At 36.1% G+C, this 14390-nt stretch overlaps 1 protein-coding gene across 2 annotated transcripts in view; it reads right to left on the bottom strand.

Moving 5' to 3' along the window:
* Positions 1–548: 548 nt before the first annotated feature.
* Positions 549–14390, bottom strand: part of ERP44 (endoplasmic reticulum protein 44) — a 91004-nt gene continuing 77162 nt past the window's right edge. Inside the window, exons 11-12 of one of the 2 annotated variants that reach the window (XM_082843201.1) lie at positions 4596–4698; positions 549–2671 (exon numbers count right to left, since the gene is read on the bottom strand). In XM_082843201.1, coding sequence (XP_082699327.1) covers positions 2570–2671; positions 4596–4698 — 205 coding nt within the window. In that variant the 3' untranslated portion in view covers positions 549–2569. The remainder of the gene's footprint in view (positions 2672–4595; positions 4699–14390) is intronic. The other variant, XM_082843200.1, reaches the window with a different exon arrangement.

The raw sequence follows: 14390 nt of genomic DNA, 5'->3' as shown, positions 1-14390 counted from the left end.
TTGGATAAAATTAGAAGACTTCCACCTGTAATATTCTCTGATTCGTGCATGGTTCAGAGGGGAAGACGTCTAAATTGTGAGTTCTAGATTCCTGGAAGTTCTCTCTTTACATCCAACTGATGACAAATCCCTATGGAATCTCTTGTATTTGTTCCTCTCCATCTCTGCTGTCACTGTCTTAGTTCTGGCCGTTATCCCTCCTCTACTGGACTCAATTTAATCATAACCTAGACTTGCTGCTACAGTGTTCTTTCTCAAACTTAAATATGAACATACTTGCCTGCTTAAATTTGTTGCTGGATCTCTACTGGCTATAAGATACAGTAAAAACCCCTTCCTTAGCTTGGCATACAAGGCCCTGCACAATCAGCTCCAACTTTCTTTCTCACTGCCCTAGCCACAGGCCTTCTCCCCACCCGACCCTGCACTAGTCCTGTGGCAGAACTTATTTTATCTAGTGCATTTTGCTGTTTCGCACTTGAGCTTGTTAACTTTTTATGAAATTGGGCACCAAGTCCTCATGAGTGCTGAGCCTTTCAGGGATACAAAATTACCCAAGGTCAGTGCATATCTCATTCATTCAATAAACATATGATGATGACTACTAAGTGTCCAGAAATGCTAGGCACTGGAGACATAGGCATACAATTCAGTATCCTTGTCCTCAGTGGCTTCACACTCTAGAGAAGACAGTGATGATAGTGGCAGGGCTAGAGCTTAAGTCCCCATATGCATGAATGCTAAATAAAGTTTCAGATCCACTCACTTTTTAACAGGCACTCAGTTATATTAGATCACATTGAACATGTGCTCCTTGAGGCCTTTATCATAATAACTACTCTAAAACCAATTCTGTGCAACACAATTCTTAAGTGTTATCTTTTGTTTACTATTTTTTAAAAGCCAATTACAGGATTACAAATTTATTCCAGTCAACTGCAGGTGCTTTTGGTTTTGTGTGCTAGTTTAATGTTTGTAAATTTTCATTCTGACCACCTCACATTTGGTCCATCTTCTGACCTGAAGACTGTAGCTCTGATTTCAAAGTTAATGATTAAAAGCAATGAAGAGAACAGAACTAAGGCCCAACCTTTAGGAAGCTCTGTCCTGCTTTTCTAGCATCTTCTACTAAACATGCCCCTTACTACCTTGTTAACATTTATTATTCTAAATGAAATGATGGGTAAGTCATGCATAACTAAGAATTTTAGGCTGATTTTTAAAAATAACAATCATTAAATATTTATTATAAATATTTATTTTAAAAGAATTGGAAGATGTTACATATATTACATACTACATATAATGGCACATGTCAGCCTTTTAAGCTTAAAAATAATCTTTCCCCAAACTGGGATTGACTTAGACTCCAAGTATAAAATGACTCTTGGCCTATAGCACCAACCCAGGCCCAGAGGAAAGCCAATTTTGAACCTGTCCTCTGGCATTGGGCTTCCTGATATGACACTTGAGGGTCCTCTCCCTCTGGTTTTGTTCCCTGGCAGTACTGAGGCCTGGCACAGGGACCCATTTGACTACACCGCAGGCCTAGGAGATCAGGGAATCTATAGGGCGTAGGGTCCTCTAACAATTTTACAATGGAAAAAGCAAAACAAAACAACCTATGTGCCTTATTGTCTTCATTTTTGGTCTATACAACTAGAACAAGACTACAAGATAGAAGAAGGTTAGAATTACTGAAATACATTTTCTCTGCTGGTTTTTCTCTTTGGAAATTTAAGTATCGTGATAGGAGGAGCCTTAAAAGTCATCTAGTTCAATATTGGTAATCTGTTCCACTAGTATCTCCTTTTCCCAGATTTAGGTATAATTCAAAGTTTTAAATGCCATCCATATGACACTTTGTTAGACAAACACATAGAAATTTAATAACACTTTTCATTTTCTTTTTCTTAATTCATAAGGACAGTTCCTGCCAAATGTTCTGGCTTATGGCTCTCCTCCTCTTCATAGTATGTTTAAGTTACACATTAAGAATCCAAAAAAAACCCACTATGGAATTTTCATAAGCAACATCCAACCGATCAGTAAAACACAGTACACAGTGTAAAAATTTTAATTTATTCCCCCCCCAAGTATCCAGAATACGTACCCCCTTAGCTTTGAGAAATGTGATAACTAAAATAACCAACAGAGGTGATCATATATAAAGAAAAGAAAGAAAAGCACATACTACACAAGAAACATCTCTAAGTCCTCCCTAACCTAGTAGTGCAAGTTAATGGTATATTTCTGGCAATGTCACCTTTCACTTGATTTATAAAAATTTTACAAGACAGATGTAAAGCAAAGATAGACCTCAGATTTAAAGTAAAGATAGGCCTCTGATTTTTATTTATTTTTTAACCCTAGCAGATTTTTTAAAAGAGGCTGTATTAAATGACAATACATTTTGAGTCAGGGAGAAAAAAAAATTAAAAGCCCAAAACTTCTTTCAGTTTATTCAAAATAAAAATACACATAGAATTATGAAAATATAGGTTTACTATTTCCACCATGTAAGTTGATGCTGCTGTTTGAAAGGCTTGCAAATTGTTTTTCCAAGTTTTTAAAGCTCATCTCGATCCCTCAATAAAGTATACCTATATTCACTGGGTGCTAGTTTCTGGAAGGAGCTCTCAGGTGGACTGCTTGCTACATCTTGGACTTCCTACAAGGGAAAGAATAAAACATTTTTACATCAGTATATTTTACAGTTATAATATTTTAAGAGTATTAGATGAATAGTAACTGCCCTTTAATTATTTGCTTAATAATCAATAAAATATAGCTACTATGTACCAAAGACAAGAGTTAAGTTCGAAATCTTGCTTTCCCCGTTTCAGATGCCCTTAACTCAGCTTCTCCAAGGCAGGGCTGCCACAGAGCCATGAACCATGAACCTGATGACAGTTCTGAGGTGTGGTGGAGAAACAAAATACCTGACGCCTGGTTGCTTTCCTAGAATATTCTGTAGAGGCAGCATAACCCTAAGTTAGCCAGAACCCTTCCCTCTTACAAATGACTGCTGAGATTATTAAAGGCACCTACTCTGAAGATAGAGACCTGGATGCCAGCAATTATCAAAACTCAGTTGACGTAAGGAAGAAAAACACTTCAATACTGCAAGAAATTAATTTCTGTAGTATTTTACTTGTACACCAACAGTACATAAAAATATACAGTGGAAATATGAGTGACTTCCAATAATTTCAGAGAAAAGACAGTGTAGCCTATCTCTACACCATGAGCTCCTCAAGAACAAACATGATTATCATTGTTTTAGTATTTCCTGTAGTTTACATAGGCACATAGTACATATAATAGTACATGATATATATATATGTGTGTGTGTGTGTGTGTATATAAAAAGCACATTCCCATTATAATCGGAAGCAGTGTGTCCACAAACTTCCCTTATTAGTCATGTTCCCCTTCCCTAATATATTATTTTTTTGCTGAGATGTTTAAGCTGAAGCTATATTACTATGAAACGAACATGTATTTGGTGCCAACTATGTATTAGTATGCAAAGATGAATAAATACAACGAGTTCAGTGTCTAATGGAGACGCTGAAACAAATCAGGATAATATAATAATAGCAAGCTACATCTTTTCTTAATCTGATAAAATACTAAGCAGGCCTACTTTGGGATACTGCCAACAAAGTTTTCCTGCATCTGTAGTTGCTTAATTATCAAAGAAAATCTGACCTCAGATTTCAAGGAAAAAGCATGTCATCAGATTCCTAAAAGGAACTCTTAACGCTGAACTTAATTTGACTCTTAAAGAAAAATTCACTTAGTTTTTATTTTTCTTTTACATGTGGTGGTTCTTTGGACAAAATAGTGGATTGAAGTTCTGGGCATAGGCAATAAGAGTTTTGGTATATATCATCTTCCCTCTCAGTATAATGGTAATAGACGTGATATAAATCAATAATGCATCAAAATGCAAATTTAGGAATATTTAAGCAGAACTTATACAGAAGTTTAGAAAGTTACTTGTAACAGAAATTCTCAGGTTAAAAAATATATATCTATATATCAAGCAAATATAAAGTTGTGCTGATAAAAAGTTGTCCAGCACTCTAAATCTCAAATGGAAAAGCTGCATTAAACTGTAAGTTTTGAGCATTATGAATACTGAGCATTGAGCATTGAGCATTATGAGGGCTCTTAGGATATCAAATCATTATTTTCTTTATAGTATGGTCAATCAGCCACAGAGGAAGGCTTGAACAATTAATGGAATCCACTGATTTCTTCACTAATTACCTGCTTCTAATCCCTACCTCCTACTTCTGTATGAAGCCAACTGTATTTAACCCTCTCATAGCCATTTTCCACAAAGGACTTACTCAGACAACCTTCATTTTTATGATCAAGAAACTATATTGTAATATTCTTGCAACTTTTCTGAAGGTTTAAAATTTTTTAAAGGAACATAATTTGTATATTATCTAGAGTTTGTTCAGAATTACTTTACAAAGACATTCGGGGCAGAAACTCAAGCCTATGCAAGAGCTTCAGAGTCTCCTCAAGACTAATTGAAAAAGAAAGAGTTCCCACTGAAAAACAAACAAGAGTCCTACCTGTCCTGGGGCTGTATCAGTTGGGTCAGGACCATGATGGAATTCTCTGTGTAGTTTTCCAGAATGTAAGTCAAATACGAACTGCTTGAGTTTTCCAGGAATTCTAAAACCAAAGTAAAATAAAAATTTAGCTTAAATTATTTAAATGGACTTATATCTATTTTACCAACTTCACAACATTAAAAACAATTTTTAAAAAAACTTACCTACAATTCCACCATCCTACCATAACTATTAACAAACAGGCCAGGTACATGTCAAACATTTTGACACAGTTGTAATCATGGTATGTAGATACTCAATTTTGCCTTCTAATGCTTGCATTTGTTTTATAGACATTTTTCTATGCTTACTGTAACAGATGCATCAGAGTCTATCAAGATGCTGTCCTAAGACTTACTCCCTTACTGTTGGGCATTAATATATTTTCCTTAATATATATAACTGCAAAACTTTATGTTCTGCAGAATTACACTAAAAATAATAGGGGCTCAAGGGAAAAATAGTGTTAGGGACTAACCACTTAAAACTATGTAGCTTTGTAACCAGAGTACTACTAAGAGCCTAGAGCAAAAATATTGGCACCCTTCAGCCTCCTCCAGCATTTGAGCCCTGTGTCAGCCAGGTGGCCCTATGTAACCTTAACCTGGAGCTTAGCAGTCCTCTTCTGAGATGTATGTAGGTCCTTGAGGGCATTCACTGCCAGCACAACCAACTTTATCAAAATAATCTAAACCAGGGTGTAGCTTTTTCATGTTTTTCTTAAACAGAGGAGGAAATTTCTTCACAACTTCTTCAACCACACAGGCAGTTTCACAGTGTTCACAGCTTAACACTGAAAAGCAAAGCACTTCTCAAGGCCATGAAAGTGGCCTTTTTTTTAATGTCTTCATATACCACTAAGGCATTGTCTTTTATGGTGAAAAAGGTTTCTTTGGTGGCTTCATACTATTCTGAGGAATATAACATGAACCAACACAACTCACTATACACTTGACATCATTCCCATAATTCCCAATCATTGTAATGAGCAAATCTGCAGTACAGAAACATGCACTGTAGCAAAACAGACCAATATAAAGCTAAGCAGATTTATATATCAGCCGTTTTTTCTTCATAATTGTTTCCTCGAGTTGTATCTGATAAAGTAGGAGTAATAAGTTAAAGAATAAGAACTTTAAACAAAGTGTGGGCAAATTATAGGCACAAAACATCGATATTTACTGCTACTTGTCTACCTGTTTGTTCTCTGAAGTCTTGTCAGCACATCTGTCTTTGTTTATTATTAAAATTTGTTTCACTAATTTGATAAGTAAAAGACACCAGCATTTTAATTTCCATCTCTTCAGAAATTAAGCATTTTTTCCATTGTTTTAATTTATATTTCTGCTCATATGAATTGTCCTCTACTGAGATCAATTAAAATTCATTATATTTTTAAATAGAAACACTTTGTTTTTCATATCCATTACAAGAATTAAAATGCAGGTCCACAAACACTTTAATTCCTTCAATAGAACTGACTTTTTAAATCACTACTTTTTTGGTAGCATACCTGGCTTGTGTTAATATTACCAGTTTCTTTTTCTTTTTATCCTCTCCTGAGGTCCTGCAAGTGCTGTTTCTTCTCTTCAATAACTCCCACTGAGATGTAACAGCCAATAACTTCATTGTACACCCATTTTGGCTCCCCACTAGCTCCAGTGCAACAGAGGCCAGCAGGTGCCAAATGCACAGTTTACAAATACAAATGACTGTCAGGTAGCTGTATTGACAGAATGCCTCTGAAAGGTTCTCTGGTACAGAAGAAATTGCATATGCACTAGAGATAAACATTGAGAGGATATCAATTTAAATTTAATCTGACATCATCTACTGTCACCCACAGGAAAGTGCTAAAATATATCCATTCAATTCAAAGAACTGCAAAGAATCTATAATGTTTAAGATAAAGCCCCTGCTAATTTGTTATTTTACAACGTTCAAAGATGATCACAACCAATACAGTGTGAATTGCTTCTGCTAGTCGAGCAATAATTTATAATTAGATCTTAAGTGTAACAAATTCATAGAGTACACTCAAAACAGATTTTTCCCCAGCTTGAGTTTTTTCCCCTTGTCAACATATGAGAGAATTGTGAGCAAAAAGCAAAGACGAGAGATAGGATGAATCTGAATTGATGTGGCAGAAAACAGATTACAAAAGAACTCTTATCTAGCTTGTGGCTAGAAATTATCCATCATTAGGTAACAATCAGTGAATAAACAATATATTGTCAAGAAAACAACATGGTTATCCGTTAAAAAAGGAGAATAAATGGACCCTTGCTGTAATAAATTCAATTATATTTTCACACTTTAAGGTATACTTTTTCTAATCAGAACACCTAAGTGTTTCTCTCCCATCCTCCACTTACTTTTTTGTTTACAGTATTTATTTTTAGGTGATGCAAAATTTATACAGTGAAATGCACAAAACATGTTAAGTGTTTCATTTAAACGAGCTTTGACAAATGCATACAAGGTGAGAAGTATTTTTATTATTTTAAAAAATTTACATAGAGTAGAATTCATTTGGGGGGCTTAAGTTGTATGAGTTTTAACATAGGCTTATAGCATCTTGTTACCACCTCCAAATAGGATACAGAACCAACACCCTTTTTTTTTTTTTTTAACTCATATCTTCCTCTTCCCCTTAACTCCTGCTGATCTGTTCTCTGTTCCCATAATTTGCCTTTTCCAGAATGTCACGGACATGGAATCATACAGCATATAATCAGGAGACTGGCTTCTTTTACTTAACATACTACATTTGAGATTTAACCATTTTGCTGCACGCATAAAAATGTTTGTTCTTTTATTTATTGAATAGAATTCCACTGAGTGGATATACCACAACTAGTTTATCCATTCACCCACTGAAGGACTTTGGGTTCTTTCTAGATTTTGATGATTGTGAACAATGCTACCACAAACATTTGTGCACAGGTTTTTGTGTGAACGTAAGTTTATTTCTATAGGAAAAATACTGGATTACATGGGTGGTGTATGTTTGACTTTTTAAGGAAATGACAAATTGTCTTCCAGAGTGGCTGTATCATTTTGCAGTCCCACCAGCAATGTATGAGAGTTCCATTTGCTCCATATCCTCATGAACACCTAGTATTATCAGCATTTTAATTTAGCCATTCTGAAAGATGTATAATGGGATCTCATTCTGGTTTTAATTTGCATTTCTATAATGAATAATGATGTTGAGCAATTTTTCATGTGCTTATTTGTCATTCATATATCTTCTTTATATTCTAACAGTATCTTTTGTGGAGCAAAAGTTCTTAACACCATGAAGGCCAGTTTATCAATTGTTTTCTTCTATGGATGGTGTTCTATCTAAGAACTCGTTGTCTAACACCAGGTCATGAAGAGTTTCTCCTACATTTACTTGTAAGAGTTTTACCTTTCAATTTTGGTCTGTGATCAATTCTGACTTAATTTCTTTTTTGGTATGAACGTGTTCTGGTGGTCCAGCACCATTTATTGAAAAGATTATCCTTCTCCACTGAATTGTCTTTGCACCTTTAAAAACAAATCAATTACTATATTTGTGTGTCTATTTCTAGATTCTCTTTTCTGTCCCACAGCTCTATGTACCTACTTTTTCACTGATATTACACTGCCGTGATTATTTTAGCTTACAGTGTATCTTAAAATTGGGTAGTATGAGTCTTCCAACTTTGTTTCTTTTTCAATAGTGCTTTTGGTATTCCAGTTTTACCTTGCCATATAAATTTTAGAATCAGCTTTTCTGTATCTACAATAAATCTAGCTCAGATTTTGATTTAGACTGCATTAAATCTATAGGTCAGTTTGGGGAGAATTGATATCTTAACAGTACTGAGTCTTCCAATCCATGCACACAGTATGTTTCTTCATTTCTTTTGGTCATCTTTGATTTCTTTCATCAGCATTTTGTAGTTTTCAGCATATAGATCCTGTACATATTGTGTTAGACTTATACCTAAATAGTTCTTTAAAATTTTTTTCCTTTGGAGCTATTATAAATGATACTTCAAAAGTTTAATGGTTTCCAACTGTTCTCTGTTAGTGTATAGAAATAAAAGTGATTTTTTAAAAGTTGACCTTGTATTCTGCTAAAAGCACTTATCAGTTCTAGAAGCTGTTTTGTGAATTCATTGGGAGTTTTTACATACATAATCATGTCATCTACAAAGAAAGATAGTTTCTTTCCAGTCTGAACACCTTTTATTTATTTTCTTGTCTTATTGTACTTGCTAGGACTTCCAGTATGACATTAAATAGAACTAGTGGAAGTGGGCATATTTATCAAAAACAAGAAAATACTTAGGAAGAAATTTAGCCAAGGAGATAAGATATCTGTACACTCAAAACTATAAAACACTGATGAAAAATGACATAAATAAATGGAAAGATACCCTGTGTTCATGAACTGGAAGATTTAATATTGTTAAAATGTCCATACTACCTAAAGCAATCTACAGATTCAACACAATCCCTACCAAATCCCAATGGTATTTTTCACAGAAATAGAAAAAACAATCCTGAAATTCATATGTAACCACAAAAGACCCTGAATAGCCAAATCAATCTTGAGCAAGAACAACAAAGATGGAACCATCACACTACCTGATTTCAGCATATACTACAAAGCTGTAGTAATCAAAACAATATGGTACTATTATAAAAACAAACACATAGATCATTGGAACAGAATAGAGAGCCCAGAAGTAAATCCAGACATTCATAGTCAACTGATCTTCCACAAAGGTACCAAGAATACACAATGAGGAAAGGGTAGTTTTTATTTTAATTTATTTATTTAATTTATTTTTGGCTGTGTTGGGTCTTCATTGCTGCATGCAGGCTTTTCTCTGGTTGTGGCGAGTGGGGGCTACTCTTTGTTGCAGTGCGCAGGCTTCTCATTGCGGTAGCTTCTCTTGTTGCGGAGCACAGGCTCTAGGCACGCAGGCTTCAGTAGTTGTGGCTCACGGGCTCTAGAGCACAGACGCCGTAGTTGTGGTATAAGGGCTTAGTTGCTCCAAGGCATGTGGGATCTTCCCGGACCAGGGCTTGAACCCGTGTCCCCTGCATTGGCAGGTGGACTCTTTTTTTTTTTTTTTTTTTTTGCGGTACGCAGGCCTCTCACTGCTGTGGCTTCTCCCGTTGTGGAGCACAGGCTCCGTACGCACAGTCCCAGTGGCCATGGCCCACGGACTCAGCCGCTCTGCGGCACGTGGGATCCTCCCGGACCGGGGCATGAACCCATGTCCCCTGCATCGGCAGGCGGACTCTCAACCACTACGCCACCAGGGAAGCCTGGCAGGTGGATTCTTAACCACTGTGCCACCAGGGAAGCCCAAGAAAGAGTAGTTTTTTAAATAAATGGTGCTGTGAATCACATGAAGAGGAATAAAACTGGACCCTTACCCAATTTTATTTTGTGTATCTCTCTCACACCATATACAAAATCAATTCAAAATGGATTAAGGACTTAAATGTGAGACCTGAAACTGTAAAACTCCTAGAAGAAAACATAGGCATAAAGTTTCTTGACATTGGTCTGGGCAATGACTTTTTGGATATGACCCCAAAAAGCACAGGCAATAAAAGCAAAGATAGGGCTTCACTGGTGGTGCAGTGGTTGAGAGTCCGCCTGCCGATGCAGAGGACACAGGTTCGTGCCCCGGTCCGGGAAAATCCCACATGCCGTGGAGCAGCTGGGCCCGTGAGCCATGGCCGCTGAGCCTGCACGTCTGGAGCCTGTGCTCCGCAACGGGAGAGGCCACAACAGTGAGAGGCCCATGTACCGCCAAAAAAAAAAAAAAAAAAAAAAAAACAGCAAAGACAATGCAATTGTATCAAACAAAAAAGCTTCTGCACAGCAAAGGAAACAACAGAGTGAACAGACAACCTACAGAATGAGAGAAAATATATGCAAATCATATACATGGTAAGGGTTTAGTATCCAAAAACATGAGGAACTAACACAACTCAATAGCAAGAAAACAAAAGCCTAATTTAAAAATGGGCAGAGAACATGAAGAGACATTTCTCAAAAGACAATATATGAAGGGCTAATGGGTACATGAAAAGGTATTCAACATCACTAGGCATCAGGGAAATGCAAATCAAAAACCACAATGATTTGCAAAATGCACAATGATTTTACAAAACTCACACCTGTTAGAATGGTTATTATCAAAAAGACAAAAGATAATAAGTGTTGGCAAGAATATGGAGAAGAGAGAGCCGTTGTATGCTGTTCATGGTAATGTAAACTGGTAAGGCCATTATGGCAAACAGTATGGAGGTTCCTCAAAAAATAAAAATATATCTACCTTATGACCCAACAATCCCACTTCTGAGTGTATACGCAAAGGAAATGAAATCAGTATCTTGAGATATCTGCACTGTCATGTTCATTTCAGCATTATTCACAACATCCAAGATAGAGAAATAACCTAGTGACCATCAATCAATGAATGGATAAGGAAAATATGGGTAAGGTTTATATACACACACACACACACACACACACACAATGCAATGTTATTCAGCTTTAACAAAGAAGGAAATCCTGTCATTTTTGACAACATGGATGAACCTGAATGACATTATGCTAAGTGAAATATGAAAAAACAACTCACAGGAGCAGAGGACAGACTGGTGGGCACCAAGGACTGAGTGGGTGGGAGACATGGAAAAGTGTTGGTCAAAGGATACAAAGTTTCAGTTATGCAAGATGAGTAAGTTCTGGAGATCTAATGTACAGCATGGTGACTATAGTACTAATATTGCATTGTATATTTGAAATGTGCTAAGAGAATAGACCTTAATTGTTCTCACCAAAAAAAAAAAAAAAACGTAACTACGGGAGGTGATAGGTTAATGAACTTGACTGTGGTAATTATTTCACAATGTATACATATATCAAAATATATCTTAAATATATGCAATTTTGTCAGTTATACCTCAATAAAGCTGGAAAAAAAAGTGAGGGGACATATAATTTGGAGTGGAGAGGGAACCAATCTATGTATGTTGAGCCAATCAGATCCTGGAGGATGTGAACTAAGAGATATAAGGAACACAGATGATTTGATTAGAGTTACAAAGTCATATAGAGTTACGAAGTCAAAGAGTTATAAAATCATATAGAGTTCATGCTAAGTCCTGTCATGATAAATCAGAACCACATCCATGGGGCCTCCCTGGTGGCACAGTAGTTAGGAATCCGCCTGCCAATGCAGGGGACACGGGTTCGAGCCCTGGTCCAGGAAGATCCCACATGCTGCAGAGCAGCTAGGCCCATGCACCACAACTACTGAGCCTGCGCTCCAGAGCCCGCGCGCCTAGAGCCAGTGCTCCAAGACGAGAGAGGCCACTGCAATGAGGCCCGTGCACAGCAATGAAAAGTAGCTCCCGCTCACTGCAACTAAAAAGAAAGGCCACGCACAGCAACGAAGACCCAATGCAGCCAAAACTAAATAAATAAATTAAAAAGAAAAAAAACCACATCCATGCAGAAGTTACAGCACAGCAGCAGAAGAAGCTGCTATCCAGAGAGAAGGTTGGAGCACTTGTGTGAAGACGGAAAAATATTGTATATCTATGCTGTCAAATACAGGAACCACTACCCGCATGTCGCCACTGAGCACCTCAAATGGGTTTAGAGTGCCTGAGAAACTGACTTTTAATTTATATCATTTTAATTAATGTAAACTTAAGTATTCATATAGGGCTAGTAACTATCATATTAGACAGCACAGTACTATGATCATTATTACAAAGGGTGAAAGACAAGCACAATCAGTAAAAGACAATGAAAGCACCAAAAAACAACGGGAAAACAAGGGAAAATCATGATGGTGTCACAGAACTCAAAGTGTTCCACAGCACCCAAAACTATAAGAATGTTAATGAGGATGAATCAGGTAAAGTCCCATTACTAGCAGTGTTATTTATTTTTTCATGGGAAAAACCTGGATTTCAAACAACAGGGGTTATTTAGACAAATCATGAAACAATCCATTCAAAGGCAAGCTATCTGACCATTAGAAATAACAGAAAAATATTAATGACATGGGAAGATGTTTATGTGGATAAAAAGAAAATTCATAAAATAGCATAGCTCTAATTTTATAACACATGTATAGATCTCTTGTGGATTTATGGGTGATTTTTAATTTATTCTTTGGCATTTTATCAACTTTAAGAATTATCCACAAAGAAGATAAAATTTCTATAATCAGAAATAAGGAACAAATGATATACTTAACACACACATACAAAGAGAGTAGACATCTTTGCCTGGTTCCTGATCTTAAGGGGAAAGCATTCAGTCTTTCACCATTAAATATGTATTAGCAGTAGGTTCTTTGTAAATGTCCTTTATCAGATTGAGGAAGTTTCCATATATTCCTAGTTTGTTAAGCATCTTTGTCATGATGGATATTGAATTTTGTCAAATGCTTCTTGCATATGTTGATGTAATCAGTATATGCTGAATTACTCTCATTGATTTTTGAAGGCTGAATGAGCCTTGCACACTTGGGATAAAGCCCATTTGGTTGTGATATATTATTATTCTTTCATACACTGCTGGATTCAATTTCCTAATATTGTTTTCTACTTTTTGACTCATACAATAATGTAGTTTGAACTCATTCAATGTATTACAGTGTAAAAACACTGTATCTTGCCATTTAAGTTACTTAACGTCTTTGAGCTTCAGCTTTCTGATATGTAAAATGAGAACAACTGCTTTATTTAACTTAACTATTGTTTTTATAGTCTAACAGACTTGGATTTGAATCCAAATATATTATTGCCTATAATAATCATAGCTAGCCTTCTAAGAGCACTGACCATGTATCACTGTTCTAAGAGCCATAGATATATACATTCATTTAATGCTCACAACAACCCTATTAAGTAGATGCTATTATTATTCCTATTTTACCGATGAGCAAACAGAGGCATAGAGGTGGTAAGAAATTGCCCAGGATGATATAACTAATAGGTAACAGACTGGGATTTAAATCTAAGCAGTCTGGATCTAGTCTCTTGTGCACCTAACCACTATGCTATATCGCCTCTATAGTGACTCCACTTCAGTAAAGTTTATAAATCTCTCAGAGCTTAACTTCTGTATTGTAAAAGTGGAAATAATACCTATCTTCTAAGTTTGTTACAGATTAACTGAAAACACATACAAAAGTATAAAGGCTGGTACAGTGCCTGGCTCTGTCAGTGTTTGATGTCTATTTTGCTGGCAGGACCAAATAAGGTAAAATATACTGGAATGATTTGTAAAATAAAAAGTACTTACAAATACTACGTATCAGTATCAGTTGTACGATAAGTACGGTATATGAACATAAAAATGGTGTTTAGGGACCTGGACCACTGTGTATATTGCCCAGTGGTTGACAGGAGAGACACATTCAGAGAATCAAAAGTATACAGATAAATAGGAGAGGTGGGGAATAGGGCAGATGGGTAGTTGATAAATATTAGGATATATTCCAGATATATACATTCAAAGTAGTCAAACTCTTAATCTTGTAATAAGCAGATGAAACTAAAAGCAAAGCACTGGATGAACATCTACTAATGCCATTACAAAGCAGTTAGTATAACAAGAGATAATAAAAACTAAATAAGGTTTGCCTTTTAAAAAGATTTCTCATGAACTGGTTTGCAGGGCAGAAGTTGAGACACAGATGTAGAGAACAAACGTATGGACACCAAGGG

Source organism: Leucopleurus acutus (genome assembly GCF_964270905.1).
Source record: "Leucopleurus acutus genome assembly, chromosome: 7".
Taxonomy (NCBI): Eukaryota; Metazoa; Chordata; class Mammalia; order Artiodactyla; family Delphinidae; genus Leucopleurus; species Leucopleurus acutus.
The sequence above is the reverse complement of the archived record's forward strand: the minus strand, read 5'-3'. Positions and strand labels throughout refer to the sequence as shown.